This window comes from Vulpes vulpes, chromosome 1, assembly GCF_048418805.1.
Source record: "Vulpes vulpes isolate BD-2025 chromosome 1, VulVul3, whole genome shotgun sequence".
NCBI classification, from domain to species: Eukaryota; Metazoa; Chordata; class Mammalia; order Carnivora; family Canidae; genus Vulpes; species Vulpes vulpes.
Window position 1 is genome coordinate 134,149,216 of NC_132780.1, and position 21,156 is coordinate 134,170,371.

A 21,156-nucleotide genomic window follows, 5' to 3' on the forward strand; every position below is an offset into this window, starting at 1 on the left:
CATCAGAGTATATCATGTCTTTCTGGTCACAGCTATCAGTTCAGGTTGGCTGAGAGACAGCTAGAGACAGTATCCTGATGAGATAATTTGAGGCTCTTGGCTTTGCCTAAAGCCAGATGTACTCCTGGACTTTCTGATTATGTGAGTCAATAGATTTTCTTTACCAAACTAATCTGAATTTGTTTTCTAAGTGCGAGAAAGATTTTTGATATTACAGTACGTAAAGCACAAAGCATACTACCTTGTACATAAGTGTTAGGTATTATTCTTATTATCTTTATACCCTTGCCATACACCATATCCAATTCAACCTTTTCTTAACATCTGCCCATATAGACCAGCTAGAATAATTTCCTTATTATTCCCTGCATATTGTTCCCTTGCCTGGGCTGCCCTGTCACCAACCTAATAACGTTATTCTACACTCTTTTCAGCAATTCACATCCATCATTATTTAGGACCTGGCTAAAAAAGAGCCTCCCATTTTCCTTTTGAATAATGGTGGCTTCACACTGTTCACTGCCTTATCTAATTTCTCCTGCATGTGTTTTCTACTTATTTCCAGCTTGCTTCTTGATTGTATGTTACTCAAGGCAAATTAAAATAAGATCATTGGGCCCTTTTCAGGTTGAGATTTTGTCATTATTTTCCAAATATTTTGTACAGAATGGGACACATAATAGGCGTTAAATAAGTGTCTGCTATAGGAATAAATGGATGGAATTAAATTTAGAAGGTGTGATATTCAACTTAAAACCTATTGTTAACCCAACTTTTTCCTTTTTCTAAGCAAACATTATATTCTTAAACCATTTTCATTATGGCAAAAAAAATATCACAATGGTTACAACCTCAAACATTTTTCCCATTTATGGTTTCATACTTTTGGCCAACGTTTAAGGAAGGAATATTCTATTAAAAATAATTTAAGAATCAATCAAAGCCTATTTTCTCTCATCATACATATTAATCCAGTGGCATTGCATCTGACCCTTCAGAGGTTTCTTGCTCTGGTAAACTAATGATAATAATAAAGCATTGACAAAAATATCCTGAGATGCTGGGAAAAAAAAATGAGGGGGAGAAATTTTTGTATTCATATTTCCTTTTCTAAATGGTAAAACATTCTCCTACACCACCAAATAAGTTAGTTTATACTCAAAAATGCATAGTTTTGAAAAACTGCTATTTGGAAACAAAGGTTTGTGCCCATGTTTGTTGAACTTAATTGCTGTACCGTTAATGGAAGAGCTGAGGGCTAGTGAATTTAGACTCTTTAAAATAGCTAAAGATTAAAGTTAATTTAGTGCCTCTGGGATTTTTGATACATGTTCCAAATTTGTTTTTAATGACATAATTGTCCCATGTTACATTTAAGATTACATCATTGTGAACTGGTTATATATGCAGTTAACACTAACAGAAACCAATCCGAAATGTCAAAAACAAATAAATAAATGTCAAAAATAAATGTCAAAAAATTAGAGTTGAGGACAACCATAATGTTGCCATTAAGAAAGTGGAAGCTGAAAACAGAAGAGAAACACTCCATTGAACAAGGTCTTACTATGAAAACTTTTAATAGAAAGATCTGGAAATCAAATGTATTAACTCTATGCTTTTTCAAGAGCCTTTAAATCATTATTTTACACTTAATGTTGCAAGTAGAAACGAATGCATTTTCCCAAGGCATCTATTCATTAACTTTAGTGGAAAAAGATAGTTCCCAATCACATAAATGGGAACTGTGCTAAATAAATTTTGTGAACATTTATCAAGAAATAGAAGTTACAAAAAAAGAGAGAAAGAAATAGAAGTTACTAGTCATATGTATAAATGGACATAGTTCATATTTTCAAAGAACTGAAGTTCAGTATTTTTGTTTCTTTTAGTCCTCAGGGTCCCCCCCCCTTAACTAAAAGTAATTGTAATATTCTTTTGCCTCTGGGGCTTTCCCTTCCACAATTAATCATTTCTTATCTACACCTTCCCTCCAAATGATTATTCCCCCTAGCCTTAGAACACTTGACATTAATTCATACTCCGTCAGCATCAGTTTTCAAAACATTGCCCTGCCCTTGCTTAGCTCCACGAGACACTCCCTTTTCTTTCAGAAAATTGGTTTAACAGAAGAATTTTTGCTATCACTCTGCTATCACTTTGACAAGGTGCTACCATGAAATCAGAAAAACATCTTTGTAGTACAAATTAGCTTTCCTTACTTTCATCGAATCTTCAAATTCAAAACACAATATATTTAAATTCCTTGCGATAATGAACATCTATACTTCAAAAGTGGTGATATGCTCCGTTTAAACATCTGGAAGACTTGGATCCTGAGACTATCTTTCATCCTCTGACTCTAGAATCCGTGTCCTTGATCATCAGAACCAAGCAAGAAATTGTGAAAAAGTCTCACCAGGCTACACCACCAGCGCGGGCAGAGGAAACGCTTTCAAAATATGTCATTCATCTTCACATTTTAAAGGCAGTCTATCCATACATGTCTTATACACATCATTAAATATTGGTACTTAAGACTTCAGTCATATGAGGTACGTTTTCCAATTTATAGGCGAAGTGGCGGGGGGGGGGGGGGTGCCGAAGGAGTTGTTCCTCTCCTTAAATTTACTTATCGAAACAAAAGCCAGTCTGATTACATCTGAAAGTCTGAAGTTGCCATTTGTCAAGAGTTTTTTTAGAAAGCCGCTTATTGCATTAAATTAACCGATTCCTAGCCAAATCAGGTTTAAGGAGAGAGTGCTGCTCCTGTCTCCAGTGACAAACGAGTTGCCAGACGTCCTTAAGTAGACTGTCAAACTTCTATGTTTACTCTTTTTAAACACAGAAGGGAGAGAATAGCACCTGCGAGAAGTCAGGTCTGTTTCTCCAGAAGCGTGTCCTCTGGGGAACAGACGCTCACCTGTGCACCGCAGAGGGTCTTTCCCCGCCCGCCCTCCCTGGCGGAGGGCAAGGACATCGCTAGACCTTTGTCCTCGGGACCCGAGCGCGGCCGGGCAGGGAGGGGGACTTTCGGGGAGCAGCGCGGGCACCTGCACCTTAGGGAACTGCAGACCCGTCTGGGCTCCCAGGACCGCCCGGCGGAAGCTCGGGGGGGGGGGGGGGGCCTCCAGCTCGGGGAGGGGGTCCGCGGCCACCTGTCCCGCAGGGGCACGGGGAGGGCACGAGTGACCGCTCTAAAGAGTTAGGGATCCCCGTCTTTCCCAACCACGGGAACGGCCCCCGCTCCCTCGTGGGGCTCGCCCCGCGCGGGCTGGGCCGGGCTGAGCCTCGGCCGCGGCGGGCGCAGACCCGGTGTCCGCTCGGCGCCCCCGCCGCGTCCGCACCGCCACCGTGAGGCCGAGCCGGGGACGGTGCCCCGTGGCGGCGGCGGCGGCGGCTCCGCGCTCCTCGCCGCGCCGCCCCGGCCGCCGCCGCCGCCGCCGCCGCCGCGCCGGGCACGGGCGGGGGGATTTTCCTCCCGTTCCCCCCTCTTTCGCGCTCTCGCTCCTGTTCAGCGGGAGAGCCCGCGGAGCCAGGGAGGGAGCGAGGGAAGGGGTGGAGGTGGCGGGGGGGAGGCCGGAGGGGCGGATCCTGCCTGGGGGCTGATCCCTCCCTCCCCTCGGCCGGGCTCCGTGGCGGCAGCGGCGGCGGCGGCGGCTTCATTCCCCCTCCTCCCCCGGGAGCGGCGGCGGCGGCCGGGCCGGGGCCCCAGCGCGGGCCGGGAGGGGGCACGGCGGTGGCCGCGGAGGCCGGCGCGGGAGGAGGCCGCGCTCCGCGCCCCGGGCCGCGCCGACCTGCTCGACGGCCGGCCCGCCCGCGCCCAGGGGCCCCGAACGGTGGGGCCGGGCCGGCGGCTGAGGTAATGGGGGTGGCAGCGGGGCCGGACGGAGCGGGGGCGGGGGCGGGGGCGGCGGGGCCTAGGAGGACGAGGGACCGCGCGGGGGGGGCGGGGAGAGGGAAGCGGGGGGCTTCCCGGGCCAGGCGGGGACGGCGCGGAAGCGCTCTCCCGGAGCGAGGGCGGCGGCGGGGAAGGAGAAGGCGGGTGAGGGGGGAGCTGAAAAGCGAGGACCCCCTCCCGCAGCCGCCATCTTGTTTCCCTCCCCCCCCCCGGCCCTGCCTGGCGAGCCGCCGAGTCCCGCCCCCGCCATGTTCTCCAATTGGTCAGACCAGAGGAGGGTTCCGCCCCCTGAGCGTCCCTTGGCCCCCGGTTTCTCCTGACGGGCAGGCGAGGCGACCAATGGGCGCTCGCCTCTCTGCCCCGCTGGTTCGCTGGCGCTAGCTTTCTCTGTGTGAGGGTCGGACTCCGCGTCAGTCGGTCTCTGGTGCGCTCGCCCCCTCCCTTCAGGGGAGGCGATGTTATTTCCCTCCTTTCTCCTCGGAAGGGTCAAGATTCTTCTGGAAGAGGTGCCCCTTTAAAGGGGCAGGGGCCTTGGCAGGGGCGCTCCCCTGTCTCCTGAGTCTCTGGTGGGCTACGGGGGATACAGGCTAATTGCAGAAACTCCTCGCCTTCGGAGACCTGGGTGGGGTGGGCGACTGGGGGCTTAGGGGTGCTGAGGGGACCTCTGGGGGTGTTGGGGGTATCAGGAGGCGTGTTTGTGGCAAGGGCTGTGTGGGTTGAGAAACTCCCGCCAAGAAAACTGGACTGTAAGCTCCTTGTGGGCGAAACTCGTTTCCTCAGCAGCGGCCCTTGCCTCTCCAGAGTTGGCCTCCCAGTGCCCAGAGGCTGGGCAGGACCCAGGAGGTTTTCCGCAGATGCTCGCTGCTGGGGTGACGGCTGACCCAGGCTGCTAAGGGGGTGGCAGGCAGGGAGGGAGAAGAATAACAAAGGAGGGTCCACAACCTCTGTCTAAAACTTTCAGGTCAGCGTTGAGGCAGATTTTCAGGCCTGTGCGAGGGTCTCCCTGCCCATGAGGGCTTGGGGGCCATGAAGCAGGACTGTTAGCCTGGGCTACCCCCCCCCCACCCCCCCAGTTGGCATTTGTCGGGCATGTAGTGGCCAAGGGCCTCTGGAACCTGGACAGAATTGCTGTGATGATTCTGTTGCCTTTTGTTCCAAATGGGGTGTGTGCCTGCCTGGCACTGTTCCTCAGCCAAGTTGTTTTTTGTTTGTTTGTGTCACGCTTTTTTTTTTTTTTTTTTTAAGATTTTATTTATTCATGAGAGACACGGGGGGGGGGGGGGTAGAGAGAGAGAGGCAGAGACACAGGCAGAGGGAGAAGAAGGCTCCATGCAGGGAGTCCCACGTGGGACTCGATTCCAGGTCTCCAGGATCACACCCTGGGCTGCAGGCGGCCCTAAACTGCTGAGCCCCCGGGCTGCCCCTCAGTCACACTTTTAAATGAAGATGTTAATACCTTATTCACATAGAACAACCTTAAGGGATAGATTTCATTTTCATTTTACTGGTGGAGTGTGGAGGCCCAGAGAGATGAAGTGACTTTCTCCAGGTCACACAGGGCCAAGATTAGAACCTAGATAGCCCCAGAGCCTCCTTTTGTACCAGACCACCAGACCGTGGCATCTCTGTGGTGGTCCTTCTTCCCACTGAGATGAGTTCAACAAACACATCAGGAGATCCGGGTTTGAATTGTAGCTTCGGGTTGAGTGGCACCTTTCTGAGCTTGTTTCTTCATCTGTAAGATGAAGATGATATCTATTCTACCTTCCAAACTAGTTGAGAGAAATGTTAAAAAGTGAAAGGGATTGGCGCACCTGGCTGGCTCAGTTGGTGGAGTGTGCAACTCTTTATCTCAAGAGTCAGGAGTTCGAGCCCCATGTTGGGGGTAGAGATTAATTTATAAAAATGTTTTAAATCTTAAAAAAGTAAAAGGGATTTGTAGTCTGCAAAAGTGTGCTAAATTATCATCATCTCTGCTTTATAGATAAAGATGGTAGATCCTGCAACCAAGGTGACAAACTCCTTTTCTCTTTTAAATCCTCTCACTGTTGTACTTTTCCAAGTCTCTGCCTGCACCCTGGGGTACCATACCTCTAATGTCTTTCCTGGTAGTGATGGCCTCAAGTAATTGCTACCACAGCTTCTTATGAGCTTGTCATAGTTCCTTTTACCCATAGAATGATGTGGGAAACTTTAGGGCTTTCTCCTAAAGTTTCCCACATCATTTCTCCTTGTTGCATAAGGGTAGGGTAGGTATAAGTATTTTCGGGGAGAGGGACATTTGAGGTACCAGAATGCATTAAGAGTTTATCTCAGATATTGCCCTAATCACCTTAGCTGTAGGTCCAATGAGGGTCCCAGATAGGCCACTTAAAACTTCAGTGCCACTTGGGGCCACTCCCAGAGCTTCTAGTGTTTCTGCTTAGATATACTAGTCAGTGCATCCTGAATGCCGGCTTTTCCAGAGACAACCTGCATAGGATAGTTTGAAATCTTTAGCCTGCACATAGTAGACATTTCAGGTGCCTTCACCTCTTCATTCCTGGGTGCAGGGGATAGGGTTTCTGATCATTGTAATATGGATTGGGAGAGGGCTTTAGACCTGTGAGGTGTTTTGTTGTTGTTGTTTTGTTTTTAAGATTTTATTCATGAAAGACACAGAGAGAGGTGGAGACATAGGAAGAGGGAGAAATAGGCTCCCACAGAGAGTCCAATATGGAACTTAATCCCAGGACCCTGGGATCATGACCTGCCTGGGTGGCTCAACCACTGAGCCACCCAGGCATCCCAACCTGTAAGTTTTTGATCTTCTGATGGGGCCACTGGTCATAAACAGGGCTTGAAAATGGATGCTATTTTTGTTTCCTTTTTTTCTGAACCCTTGACCTCCCCCTCCTTTTCCGTAGTTAGCTGTTACACAGCCTACATGCATCATTAGAACTCTAGGTGTCTCCCATGTTGTAATGATCTGTTTATTTTCTGTCCCTTCAATTAGATGGAGCACCTAGATGGCAGGGATCATGCATGTTGGATTTTGCCTTTCATTCATCTGATACTTACTGAGTGCTAACTTAGGAGCCAGCACCATCCAGGTGCTGGGAATACAACAGTGAACAAGATAGACAAAATTATTTCCCCTCACGGAGCTTACATTTCTGTGGAAGGAAGCAAACATTCATGATAAGTAGGTAAATTACATAGGATAATAAAAAATGGTGTTGTGTTACAGTGAAAAATAAAACAGAATGAGAGATTGCTGGTAGGGGAAAGAGATTGGCAGTATTAGATAAGAGTGGTCAGAGAGGCTCTCATTGAGAAGCAGTGTTTGTGAAAAAACTTGCAGGAGCAAGTTGTGTGGATGTCAGAGGGGCAGGATGTTCAGACAGAGGAAACAGTCTTCTTGGTGGCCTCTCGATCAGATGGAAGGGTGAATGAGTGCATGCCTGAACCTTCAGCTCTGCCTCCTGGTCTCTCCATAGGCCTGTCCCCTTGGTTCCTAGGTGCCATGAGGAAGCCGCGCCGGAAGTCGCGGCAGAATGCCGAGGGCCGGCGTTCCCCATCCCCCTACAGTCTGAAGTGCTCACCTACTCGGGAGACCTTAACATATGCCCAGGCCCAGCGGATCGTTGAGGTGGACATTGATGGACGCCTGCATCGAATCAGCATCTATGACCCACTCAAAATCATTACAGAGGATGAGCTGACCGCCCAGGATATTACCGAATGCAATAGTAACAAGGAAAACAGTGAGCAGCCTCAGTTCCCTGGTAAGTCCAAAAAACCCTCCTCCAAGGGCAAGAAGAAGGAGTCCTGTTCCAAACATGCATCCGGCACTTCCTTCCACCTCCCGCAACCCAGCTTTCGCATGGTGGACTCAGGCAGCCAGCCAGAAGCACCCCCACTGCCTGCTGCCTACTATCGCTACATCGAGAAGCCACCTGAAGACCTGGATGCCGAAGTAGAGTATGACATGGATGAGGAGGATCTTGCCTGGCTGGACATGGTGAATGAGAAGCGACGTGTAGATGGGCATAGTGTGGTGTCAGCAGACACCTTTGAGCTGCTGGTAGACCGGCTTGAGAAGGAGTCCTACTTGGAGAGTCGCAGCAGTGGGGCCCAGCAGTCACTTATTGATGAAGACGCCTTTTGCTGTGTGTGCCTGGATGACGAATGCCACAATAGCAATGTCATTCTCTTCTGTGACATCTGCAACCTTGCTGTACACCAGGAGTGCTATGGTGTCCCCTATATCCCTGAGGGCCAGTGGCTATGTCGCTGCTGCCTACAATCTCCCTCCCGGCCTGTGGATTGCGTCCTATGCCCCAATAAGGGTGGCGCCTTCAAACAGACCAGCGATGGGCACTGGGCGCACGTGGTGTGTGCCATCTGGATCCCTGAAGTCTGCTTTGCTAACACCGTGTTCCTGGAGCCCATTGAGGGCATCGACAACATCCCACCTGCCCGCTGGAAACTAACCTGCTATATCTGCAAGCAGAAGGGATTGGGGGCAGCCATCCAGTGCCATAAGGTGAACTGCTACACGGCCTTCCATGTGACATGTGCACAGCGAGCTGGGCTTTTCATGAAGATTGAGCCTATGCGTGAGACCAGCCTCAATGGCACCATCTTCACAGTACGCAAGACTGCCTACTGTGAGGCCCACTCACCGCCAGGTGCTGCCACTACTAGGAGGAAGGGTGACTCCCCTGGAAGCCTCAGTGAGGCTGGGGATGAGGAAGGGCTAAAGGAGGGGTGTGGAGAGGAGGAAGATAAGGAAGAGGTGGAAGAGGAAGAGGAAGATGAAGGCCAAGGTGGGGTAGGTGGCCCCCTCAAGGGACTGCCCAAGAAGAACAAGATGGCTTTGAAGCAGAAGATCAAGAAGGAGCCAGAGGAAGTGAGCCGAGATACACCCTCCACTGTCCCCATGGTCACTGTCCCACAGATACCTTCTTATAGGTAAGCCTGCCCAGGAGGGCTCCCCGTGGACTGATAGTCTCTTCTTGGGTTGGTGTTGGCCCTGAGCCAGGACCTCTTTCCACAAGCATGGTTGGTGAATGTTTGTTCTCTTCTGTGCCATCTCCTTTGGGCCCCAATCTGGTTTGTGGTTTTGATTTTGCCTTGAGAGCAATGTATTTCCTGTGCTTTAAGGTGAGACAAACAGTTAAGTGGCTTAGAAACCCAGGTGAAGGGTGTCTAAGGCAATATTTTCAACAGGTGCACAAGTGACATTTGAGACAGGATAATTCTTCACTATTAGGACTGCCTCATACATTCCTCAAAGTTTAGCATCCCTGATCTTTGTCTGTTAGTGCCGTTTGCATCCCCTCCCTCATTGCTTGGTCTTTGTGACAGTCTCAAACACTCCCCACATATGTTACCAAAACCTCCTGTGGTGATAGAACTGAGAACCACACGACTGCTGTCCAGAAAGCTCTGTCTGGGAATGATGGGGACTTTGTGTGAGGGGGTGGTGGTGTGAGGAAGACATCTTTCTCTTCTTGAGAAGCTTCTAGATTTAGGGGAAAGGATCACTTGGTTCTGTTGTATAGCTAAGCCACCTTGGTCCCCAGTGAGTCTTTTTTTTTTTTTTTCCCCAGTGAGTCTTATAGAGACCATTGTACTTATTTTTAACCATCAGAGAAGTAGCTGTTGGAGGGCAGAAAAGCAAGAGACTGGAAAGATTTTCCAGTAGAAGCTCATCTCAAGGGTGATATTCTTTAGAAAGTATACAGTGTTGGAGCAGAAAGGAATATTGGAGATTATTCATCTAATGTAGTCCTTGCACCTTCTCCCACACCCCCAGATGAAGAATCTGCAGCCACAGGAGGTAAAGTTGTTCATGCCTTTGTTCATTCACTGAGGTGTTTATTGAGTACTTACTATATGCCAAGTCCTGTTCAAAGGGCTGGAACCAGGTGGGAAGCTATAGAACCTGACCACAAGCTGGGGCTCATGATGCCATCAGTCTCTGTTCCTGCTGTTTGCCTTCTCTTGTTGAGAAGGGAGAAGTGAGTGCTGGAGGGTAGCAGGGAATGAGTTGTAAGGGGAACAGGCAACCAGACTTGTCAGTCTGGGAAGGAGAAAAAGAGCAGAGAAGAGCAGGAGGGAGAGGCTCCTATGGCGAGCTATGGCTGGAATTAGAATTCAGTCAACTGGAAATGACTTGTAGTCACAGAGCTGTTGTAGGCTCTTCTCTGATGTTGAGTTGGTCCATGCTTAGAAACATTTGTAGGGTGGCTGTACTCTGGGACTAGTCTCTTTGGTTGTCACATCTGCTCTGATAGATGTGTCTTACAGGGGTCAGCATAGCAAGCTGGCTTAGAAAACAGACCAACCTGCTTTTGAATCCTGCTCCTGTTGCTAACTACCTGTGTGACTTTTGGCAAGTTACTTCTTTGAGCCTTATTTTTTTATAAATGAACCTCATAGGGTTGTTGTGAGAAATAAAGGAGATGATGTAAATAAAGCACTTGGTACAGAGCCTGGTAAATAGTAAGCGCTCAATAAATGGTGGCTGCTGCTGCTGTTTTATTCTTCTTCTTCCTCTCTCTACCTACACAAATGCTATGGGGACACTCCATGGCCAAGAGGTTATAGAGGGAGGGGGCTGCCTGCATCTGGGCAGGTATGCTTGGCATGGGCATTGGTGGGGGATTTCTTCTTTGGGGAAAGGCTTAGATCTTGATTTTGTAAGCTTGGCTTTGGGGCAAGAATGTCTGTGGAAATGCATAGGGCACTTAACTTCCTTTCAGTGGATAGAGATGAAGAGAAAAAGTGGGGGGCACACAACAGGAGTATTGAGGCCTTGCTTATTACTCTTACTCTGTGACTAACCAATTTGGGGACACAGGGTGCTGTAGCAGAGAGATCACTGATTCAGATCCCATTCAGCTCCACCATCCTTCTGGCCACATTAGCGACTTTGACAGTTCATCCAGCCTCTGTTCCTAAGCTGCCTTTCCATCTTTTGTTACCATAAGACTGATGTTACCCACCTTGCAACAGGACTATTAGGATAAAGATTATAGGCTCTTATTAATTCCCTCCCCTTTTGCCTCTACCTCTCCCACCTGCCACATATTATTAAGTCCTGACCTTAAGACTTCTCTATTGGGTTAATTTAGCCAGCTAAGTTTTCAGATTCTCCGTCCTCTTATCCAGTTTTTGTTTTTTTTTCTCGTTTGTTTCAAAATTAGACACTTTTAGGCTGCTGAGATCGTTAATGAAAAACCAGAGGTCAGACGGCTCCGAAGTGTTGCATTTGAGCTCAGAGAGCCATAGCCTGGTGTACTTCTAGTTTTCCTTCCAGCTTGCTTGTGGACTATTCTCTGGTCTGGGGGGACCCTCAGCCACAGGGCGCAGGAAGTAGTGACCACATTGCCCATAGCTTACTCAAGTTCCTGCTCTCTTTTCCTGCCTTTATCAAGAGTTCAGGGCACAGGCCTATTTCCCAGGAGTCTAGGACCACAGGAAACAGGGTTCCTGGGAGAGAGTTCTTCTGGAGAATCAGGACTGTAAGATAGGGGGGTGGAAAATCAAGTGATATATCTGTCACATGCTGAATCCGAGCTGCTTAACTTTGCTTTCTTTTTTTTTAAGCCTTTCTCTGAGGTGAGGCAATTGGCCACTTGATTTCATCTTCTTTTATATGTAAGGTTCAGAAATGAGCTAGGGTCTGAAGAGGAGGCTGTGATCAGGGCTGCCCACTGACCTTGTCTTTCACTTCCCTGTGCCTCTACTCAAGGTTGAACAAGATCTGTAGTGGTCTCTCCTTTCAGAGGAAAAACCAGTTCATACAGCGGCTTCACAACTATTGGCTATTGAAGCGGCAGGCACGGAACGGCGTCCCTCTCATCCGACGCCTGCATTCCCACCTGCAGTCCCAAAGAAACGCTGAGCAGGTAGGTGAAGTGATTGAAGGTGGTGGAGGAGGTGGAGAGTGAAGGAGGAGGAGGGATGGTTGGGTCACCACTCCCTGAGCCCTCTATGGAGCCTTTGAGTCAATAGGCAGTCACCCTTCCAGATGGCATCTCCCAGGAATGACCTCCAGCACTGTAGAGCTCTTGGTCCCAGACAGCAGCTCCTCCTGGATGGGGGAGGGTTGATTTTGGAGCAAATTCTAGAAGAGAGTAGAGAGCAAGCCCAACTTCCAAGTATGTGGGGAAAACCTTGTAGACATGGCAGAAAGGAAAAAATGGGTTTAATGAGGGCCAGGTGGCCATGTTGCATAAATTAGGACAAGGAGCATTTTTCTTAAGACACTGTACTGACTGACATCTGCCAGAAAATGTTTCGTAGAAAACACACAAATGTGCCATCTAAGTTGTAGCACAGAGCCTGGCCAGTTGTGGTGACCTTTTAGCCATGGAACCTTGGTTGGAGGTCTCCTGAGAGACTTTTTTTTCCTTTTTTTAACCTTCTTTAGTTTTTTCTCCCTCTTCACTTGCTCCATTACTTCTGCCTTTAAATATTTCCACACTATCACCGCAAAGATGAAGCAATCATTTACGTGACTCTGATGCCCTCTAAGTTCTGTCTGATTTCACTTTTGCCTTTTGTAACTAAAGTCCTGAAGTGCAAGTCTGTGTCTCCTCCCTCCTTGAGGTGGGGAGGATTGCCTGCTCCCCTGTAGCCTCCTTTGGAACGTCAACCACCTCCTCCCAGCCCAGCAAGCCTTACCTCACATTCTCACCGTAGTGGCCGTTGGGCTGCATTTACACCATGGATCACTCTTAGAGCTTCTCCATGACCCCATATCCCTCCTTCTCCACCTGGCTGACTGCACCTTGTGCTGACTTGACCTGTTACTCCTCAGTAGTAACATTCCCAGGGCTCTGATGCCTGCCCGTTTGCTGGGAGAGCTCATGCACTCTCATAGTTGTGAATAAGCATGGCAATAGCTCCAGATTTCTTGTCCTCATCCCTTTTCTCTGCCTGTAGTCCCTCTGGGGCAGAGGAACTGCAGATGTCTATGTAGATGTTGTTTCCTAGAATTCAGATACTGGAAACTGAATTCTTTATCTTTCTTCCTCTTGGTAAACTTATTTCTCCATTATTATTATTATTTTTTTAAGATTTATTTATTTGAGAGAGCGAGAGCAGAGGAGTGGCAGAGGGAGAAGAGTCCTTAAGCAGACTCCCCACTGAGCACAGAGCATGACATGCAGCTCAACCCCATGAGACCATGGCCTGAGCCAAAATCAAGAGCTGGACACTTAACTGCCTGGGTGGCCACCCAGGCACCCCTGCCCATTATTGACATGGAACCTTCTGCCTCCTGACCTCAGACATTCCCCATCTTGGAGTTACTTTTGGTTCTTTCCTCCTTAACAAGGCACAGTTAATCATCCCTTATGCTATTTGGGGGCAGTTTATGGGCATATGGTTTTTTGTCTCCATTCTACAGCTTACCCGCTCACCCATGCTCCCATAATTTCAGCAATAGCTTTCTAGGTAGTCTCCTGCCTCTAATTCTTTCTTTGCTGTTCAACTTATACTGTCTTACACACCATTTTCCAGAATATATTCCTTTTCCAGAACATAGTCCCCCTCTCCTGGCAGGCCACATGCAGGTTCCTTTGCCTGGAGTTGAAGCTTCTTACCAGCTAAATCCTGGAGCTTCCTTGGCTACTGTGGTTCTCCAGCCTCTCTGCTCTGGCCGGGCCTTTCTTTCTTTTTTTTTTTTTTTTTTTTTTTTTTTTACCAAGCAGAGAGTCATTTTTTTCTGCCTTCACACTTATTCCCTGTGGTCCCTTTGGTTCCAGCAGAGGCCTTTCTTACTGCTTTGTTCACCTATGTCCATCACTACATGTGAAATCCTAGTAAGATTGCTTCTGTGGGAAGCCTTCCCTGACCTAAAACCAACCACTCAGATCCTCTTTATTTATCTTCTCAACATTTTATATTCAGTTTACCTTTGGGTTTTTATTATGTTTATGCTACTGTGCCCTTGTGTGTCCAACCCTGGGCCTCTTCCTTCCCCCAACTCTACTGTAACCTCTTTCTAGGGCAGGAATCACTTTTTAGAGTACTTGTAGTGTTTTAAAGTATGTTCAAGCCAGTTAGTACAAGCTGGTAATAAGAATTTTACTTTGTTTTTTAGCCAAGTGGCAGCTTTAGGATGAAATTCTTTCTACCTCGAGGTATTGGTTTCCTTCTGAAATTCTTTTCCAGCCCTAAGGGGCACAGCTTCCCCCCCCCCCCCCCCTTGGTATCCTCAGGAGGAGGGGAAGTCGTCCCAGCTCTCACTCCAGTGGTGCTTATTGTGGGGCAGTTAAGAAGCATTGCTGGAAGGCTAAGGGAGTGCAGGAGAAAGGCATGGGGCAGAGAGGGCAGAAGGGCTCTCAGGAACATGGGTCAGCCAGGGTGTGGGGCCCTTACCTGCCGAGGCCCTGTGAGGCTAGAATAGGGAAAGGGCTCTGGACAGGAAGCGGGCCTCCAGCAACTCCTTCCTCTCCCTTCCTTCCTGCAGCGAGAGCAGGATGAGAAGACAAGTGCAGTGAAGGAAGAGCTAAAATACTGGCAGAAGCTCCGGCACGACTTGGAGCGGGCGCGGCTGCTGATTGAGCTGATTCGGAAAAGAGAGAAGCTCAAGAGGGAACAGGTGAGGAAGAGCCCCCAGCCTCAGGGCTTTTGTTCAAGATCTTTTTCTCCTACTGTCAGTGTGGCATGGAGAAAGCCAGGAGATCTGCCTGGTGTCTGCTTCCTCCCCTTCCTGCTCAGCAGTGTGGGCTCCAAGACCTGCCAGTCTGTACTGGGTATGGTGCTGCACATGGCTTCTAACTGTGGATTCAGCTTCTGGTGGCCTCATGCGGAGGCTCATTATCATCTGCCTGGGCCCCATCCCTGGAATTTCTGACTTAAAATCTCAGAGGGAATCTGGTGTTAAGTATTTTGAAAAGTTTCTCAGGCCATTCTGATGGTCATCACTGCTGGGAGCTTCTGAGAGGGTTTTCACTTGGCCCTTAAAATACTTACGGTCCTAACTCATTTAAATTTTCCAAGCTCTAGCCAAGGAGGGTCTAAGCATCTAAGTCTGAGGAATGTTGAGGAAGGTAGTGTAATGCAGGGGTTAGGAATATGAGCTGTGGCACTGGATTACCTGGGTTTAAATACTGGTTCTGTCATTTAGTGCTCATGTAATATTGGGTAAGTTGCTTAATCTCTTTATGCCTATTTCCTTGATTATAAAATGAGGGTAACAATAGAACCTACATCATAAGGTTGTGAAGAAGAGATGACTTAGTATATATAAAGGGCTTAGAGCCGTGCCTGGCATGTAGTAGGGGCTATAGAAGTGTCAACTGCTGTCATGATCATTATTGATAGTTTTTGCTTCCCTGAAGCGTCCACTGGCACAGTCTGCACATCACAGAGAGTAAGTACTATTAATTGAATGAATGGCAAGCCAAAACTGTTCTCTCCAGTCTAGGAATAACAACTATTACTTGCATGCTTCAGAGACCTGGATTAAAGATGTTCCTTTTTCTCTTTCTCCAAACCCTACTTCACCATTGAGCTCCAGCACGAGCCTGTAACCTCAGTTTCCACCACTGAGACTAGGCAGCTCTTGCCATACCTAGCATGTCTGGGTGGCATGGAGGGCATCTCAGGATCTTCTCCATGGATTTTAATTGTGTTCGCCATCCTAGGCCTGGTCTGACAGCTGAGTTTTTCTTCTTCCCTCTGGTTCAGATAAATTAAAAGGAAAAGGAAGCAGGTGGGCCTGTTTTAATGTCACCAAGAGGAAGGAACATTTCATAGCCTTTTCACATTAGGGCATACATAGAAAATCACACTTGGGTTGGCTGAGGAGGTGAGCCTAGAGGCCCTAGTTATCCCAGGCCAACCCAGATGCCCCAAGGGCCAGTGGGATCAATATTAGCTTACTAAGTGGGAATTCTGGCCCAGGTCACATTTTATATCATCAGTGTGCTCTTTGAACTAAGTCAGTCCTGGGTTCAAATCCTATCTTGTTGGGTTAGTGACTTCCTCATACTCTCTCCAAACCTCAGATTCCATATTTGTAAAATGGGGATAGTAGCCATTTGTCCCTCAGGATTATTGTGATGATTAACCAGAGTAATGCAAGTAGAAAAGGCAGTATGGCTTAGTAGTGAAGAGCACACACTGTGGAATCAGACTATCTGGGATTGAGTCCCTACTCTGCCCATTATTGGCGGTGTGGCCTTGGGTCAGTCAATTACTTAGTCTCGCTGTGCTTTGGTTGCCTCTTTATAAAATAACTCATCTGTACCCACCTCATAAACTTACATTGAATAAAATGTTTAGAGTGTTACTTGGCATTTGGGAGGGACTATGGACGTGTTAACTATTTTTTAAGTTTTGGTATGGTGCTTGATACATAGGAAACATTCAAAGAGTGGTAGCTGTTGGTCATTATTTCTAGCTGAGGGTTGGGTGATCACTCCTCATGTACTGGTTAGCTTAATATCCTGTGAAAATTTGTGGTACGTGATTGGTGAAAGTCAGGTTATGAAGAACAAGTTTGGTGCCTCTTTGCAGGGGCGTCTTGATCTCTTTCCACCTTTTGCACAGGTCAAGGTCCAGCAGGCTGCCATGGAGCTGGAGCTGATGCCATTCAATGTTCTGCTGAGGACCACACTGGACTTGCTGCAGGAGAAGGATCCGGCACACATCTTTGCTGAACCTGTCAACCTGAGTGAGGCAAGTTCCCTCACCACTTCCTGAGCAGTGAGCCCCTCTTGAACTGGAAACAGGGTCTGAGTAGGCCAGGAAGGGGGTTGGGCCACAGGGTGGACAAAACCTGGGGGTTTCTGGCACAGACTTGCCTATAGTGAGGGATCAGCAGGCCAGGGGGTGGGCAGGGTCCTGGGGCTCTGACTGAGCCAGCGTGCCAAACCAGAAAACGGGGAGGCAAGAGTGCTGGTGAAGGGTGCACCTGTTTGGCTAGTAAATGGTTGTTGTAATTGTACAGGTTTTATATGTTTAGGTTCCAGATTACTTGGAATTCATATCCAAGCCAATGGATTTTTCTACTATGAGGCGGAAGCTGGAGTCTCACCTATACCGCACCTTGGAGGAGTTTGAGGAGGACTTTAACCTTATAGTTACCAACTGCATGAAGTATAATGCTAAAGACACAATTTTCCACCGAGCAGCTGTCCGTCTGCGGGACCTGGGAGGGGCCATCTTGCGGCATGCCCGGCGGCAGGCAGAGAACATCGGCTATGACCCCGAGAGGGGCACCCACTTGCCTGAGTCACCCAAATTGGAGGACTTTTACCGCTTCTCCTGGGAAGACGGTGAGAAGCCTGGATGGGTGGGGAGAAGAAGGACTAGGAGGAGGCACAGGGATGGAGCCCAGAGAGCCAGGGACTGGGGTGGGCCTTGGAGCTACATAGGGTAGACACAAGGAAGAGAGCTGAGGGTAGGCACAAACTGGGATATACCTGCTTGTGGCTGCATTAGTTCCAAGAGTTAGAGTTTAATTTGCTGAGTGTTTCTGGAATGGTAGGAAAGAGAATTAGGTACTAGCTGTCTATTTGAAAAGCTCAATCTTTAGTAGGGGTCTTCCTCTTCTGGATACCCTCTGTATGGCATGGAGCATGGGGCAGAGAGAGTGCAATACTAGTCTATATCTGGCTCTTTCAGAAGAGTGTAAGTAGAGGATCAGGAAAACAGAATTGCCTCTGAGTCTCACACTCTGGCTGCCTCGTGCCTACTCCACAGAGCCTGTAATTATGACTGTGAACTGCTTCCTGCAGATGTTTCCCAGATTCTGACCTTGTCCCTGTGGCTGCCCTCTGAGCAGTGGTGTCACCAGGGCCAAGGCCCCATAGTGACGCTGCTGGAAGCCACTGGCCCAGGTGTTCCAGGAGAATATTTTGCATCCGAAGGATTCAGTCCCTTCCCCTTGCCCTGGGCTGGGCAGGTCCTTCAGCCCCTTCTGTCCTCCCTTCTCCCTGGCAGTGGACAACATCCTCATCCCAGAGAACCGGGCCCATTTGTCCCCGGAGGTGCAGCTGAAGGAGCTGCTGGAGAAATTGGACCTGGTGAGTGCCATGCGGTCCAGTGGGGCCCGGACCCGCCGTGTCCGCCTACTGCGCAGAGAGATCAATGCCCTTCGGCAGAAGCTGGCACAGCCACCACCACCACCACAGCCACCATCACTGAACAAGACTGTGTCCAATGGGGAGCTGCCAGCCGAGGCCCAGGGGGATGTGACTGTGTTGGAGCAAGCCCCACAGGAGGAGCCAGAAGACGATGGGGACAGAGGTGAGAGACAGGAGCAGTCAGGGTTAGAGGCCAAGGTAGGGGAGTAAAGGTTAAGCCAAAATCTCATAGTGGAAGCATCTTTCCCTGAGTTTCGGTCTAACCTTTGTGGGTAAGTGAAAACCCCTGGAGGGGTCACATTTTCATATATATCCAGGGATGATATTCAAGATACAATCAGAAGAAACTAAAATTCAGCAGAGTAGATATTGGCTGTTGTATTGGAGTGTGCTTCTGGGGACCATTGTTGTGGATACTTAGTTGCTAAATTGTGGACAGGTTTGGAGAATTTTAGAGCCTGGGGCCCAGCAGGTCTTTACTAACCAATAAAGAAGCATCACAGTATTTTGTACCTGATATGGTTGTATTGCACACACTAGTTAAATATTAGCTCACCTTAGACCATCACGTAAGTAGGCCCTTAGGGCAGATTAGGTTGTGGGGTGGGAGGATAGAAAAGGAAGATCTACCTCATGGCTTTGACTCCAGCTGACCCAGTCTACAGGCCCATCCCAAGCAGAAAGGCCAGATTGCAAAAGACATCCAGAGAGGATTCTCAGAGACCTAGCCTTAAAACTGAGCTGTTTTCCATCCTTCCCCTTCATTGGGGATAGAACTGCATTACTCATACAGGTCCTTGGAGCTGAGCCTATAGCTTATGGATGGTCTGCCCCCCCACACAGCCTAAAAGGGTTCAGAGTTACCTCCAGAGAGTAAGGGGCCAAATTGCAAGAAATGGCCCATTTTACTTTACATTGAGAATAAGGATATGGTTGGGAGGTCCCATTTGGCAGTCATTCTTTCTGACTCCCTGTGTGGCAGTCAGCTTGTCACTTGTATCCCACTCCTGGGCTGTGGCGATGCAGAGTCCTGTCCACTGGCTGCAACAGCTTCTCCCATAGGGTTTCAAAACAAAATTCCCAGGCCCCAGCTCCCAAAGATTCAGATAAAGTAAGTCTGGGCTGTGGCTTGGAAATTTTAATTTTTAAACATTTCACTTGGCAAGTGAACAGACATGTTTGGGAACCAGTGATTTAACTCTCATCTTTCCAATTGTAAACTTATTTTTTTTGCTTGTCCTGCTTGCTTGCTTTACTGGGTGATAAACAAAATATTATTGATAGAAGGAAAAACACTTGAGTCGAGTGAGAGTTGTATATTTCTAATCTGTAAATGTGAACTTGCCTGAGTTCAGGCAAGTTGATTAAGTCAGGTGGCTTTTCTTAGGTGTGGTGCAATGATTTGTGACTCTGTTTCATCAGACTCACCTGGTAAAGCCTTTTAAAAAAATACCCCATCATTAGAGATTTAGTTTCAATTGGTCTGGGATAGGACCTTGACACTGGAATTTTTAAGAAACTTCCTAGGTGATTCTAATACATACAGTTTATAGTTAACTAATGTAGATAAGACTTAATCTTACATTCTCTTTGTCTCAAACAGGAGACCTGGGATATGTGTCAAAATTTATAATAGCCCCAAGCCTTTGGTTCGTGGTTATCAGTGTCATTATCTGGCTTGTAGGGACAGACTTTTTCTAAAATGTTCAAGCAGGTTCTCTTTTTCTCTAACAGACGATTCCAAACTGCCTCCCCCACCAACCCTGGAGCCCACTGGGCCTGCACCTTCCCTGTCTGAGCAAGACTCTCCTCCAGACCCTCCTACTCTGAAACCCATTAATGATAGCAAACCTCCAAGCCGATTCCTAAAGCCCAGAAAGGTGGAAGAGGATGAGCTCTTGGAAAAATCACCTCTGCAGATTGGGAGTGAGCCCTTGCAACGCCTGCTCAGTGACAATGGCATCAACAGAGTGTCTCTCATGGCCCCTGATGTCCCTGCTGGTACCCCACTCAGTGGCGTGGGCCGCCGCACGTCAGTCCTCTTCAAGAAGGCCAAGAATGGGGTTAAGCTACAGAGGAGCCCAGATAGGGCCCTAGAGAATGGTGAGGACCATGGTGCAGTGGGCTCTCCTGCCTCTCCGGCCAGCATCGAGGATGAGCAACACTCCCGGAAGCGGCCAAGAAGCAGGAGCTGTAGTGAGAGCGAAGGGGAGAGGTCCCCCCGGCAGGAGGAGGAGACAGGTGACCATACCTGTGACTTCTCTATTTCTCATCTACTTTCCTGCTTTGCCTTGCCAGCCAACACCTCCCCTAGTTGGCTGCCTCCCTAATGGTCCCTGTGGACACCAATAGAAGCATTGGGGGCTCTGTAGCTTAGAGTTGGGCCTGGCACATGGGTACTGGCCTGGAAGAAAAGGCTTTGAGAAAGTAATTCCAAAGGACCAGATTTTGTCTGGGGCCCTCTTTGGCCCTGAGGGGAATGCAAAGTTATGTGCCATAAAGTGATTCCGACCTTCACTTCATTCATTCATCAGATACTTCTATCAGGCATTATTGTAGGCACTTGGGGGGGAGAAATCAATGAACAAAAGGCAAAAATCTCCCTTGTAGGGGAGAAAAACTGGAAGCAAATGAGTGGATTGTATCTTGTATTAGAAGCTATACAGAAAGATCTAGCAGGGAAGGGGAATAGAGGATACTGGGGTGGTATTAGAGATGGTGGCCAGGACAGGAGGAGACATTTGAGTAAAAATCTGAGGAGTTAAGGTGTGAGCTATTAGGATATCTGGGGGAAGAACACTTCAAAAAGATAGGCTAGAAAGTGCACAGGCCACGGAGGTAGAAACACACTTGCATGCCTGGGGACCAGTGAGGAAACCAGTGTGGCTGCAGCACAGTTAGCCAGGGTATGGTTGGAAGTGGGGTTCCAGAGGCAGGTAATGGGAGCTCCATCACTAAAGAGTACTTACTACATGTCCAGCGCAAGCTGGTCATGGCAGGTCAGATTGAGCCCCAGCTCTGAGAGAGTTCACAACCCAGGCAGGAGACCACATGGTGTCCTAAGGTGCAGCGATGTTAGAGTGCCAGGCCGCACGTGATTATGTAACAGCACTGCTGGAGGCGTTCAGAGACTAGGAGCTGGAGGAGTTGGGAAGGCGC

The 21,156-nt window shown here is 48.5% G+C and overlaps 1 protein-coding gene across 3 annotated transcripts in view; it reads left to right on the forward strand.

Annotated features, from left to right (window-relative positions):
* The first annotated feature begins 3,681 nt into the window (after positions 1–3,681).
* BRPF3 (bromodomain and PHD finger containing 3) overlaps positions 3,682–21,156 on the forward strand; it is a 34,616-nt gene continuing 17,141 nt past the window's right edge. For 2 of the 3 annotated variants that reach the window (XM_072730944.1, XM_072730948.1), the window contains exons 1-8: positions 3,691–3,862; positions 7,402–8,857; positions 11,646–11,802; positions 14,373–14,504; positions 16,460–16,588; positions 16,875–17,187; positions 17,855–18,160; positions 19,732–20,238. In XM_072730944.1, coding sequence (XP_072587045.1) covers positions 7,407–8,857; positions 11,646–11,802; positions 14,373–14,504; positions 16,460–16,588; positions 16,875–17,187; positions 17,855–18,160; positions 19,732–20,238 — 2,995 coding nt within the window. In that variant the 5' untranslated portion in view covers positions 3,691–3,862; positions 7,402–7,406. Of the gene's footprint in view, positions 3,863–7,380; positions 8,858–11,645; positions 11,803–14,372; positions 14,505–16,459; positions 16,589–16,874; positions 17,188–17,854; positions 18,161–19,731; positions 20,239–21,156 lie in introns of all 3 variants that reach the window. The other variant, XM_072730946.1, reaches the window with a different exon arrangement.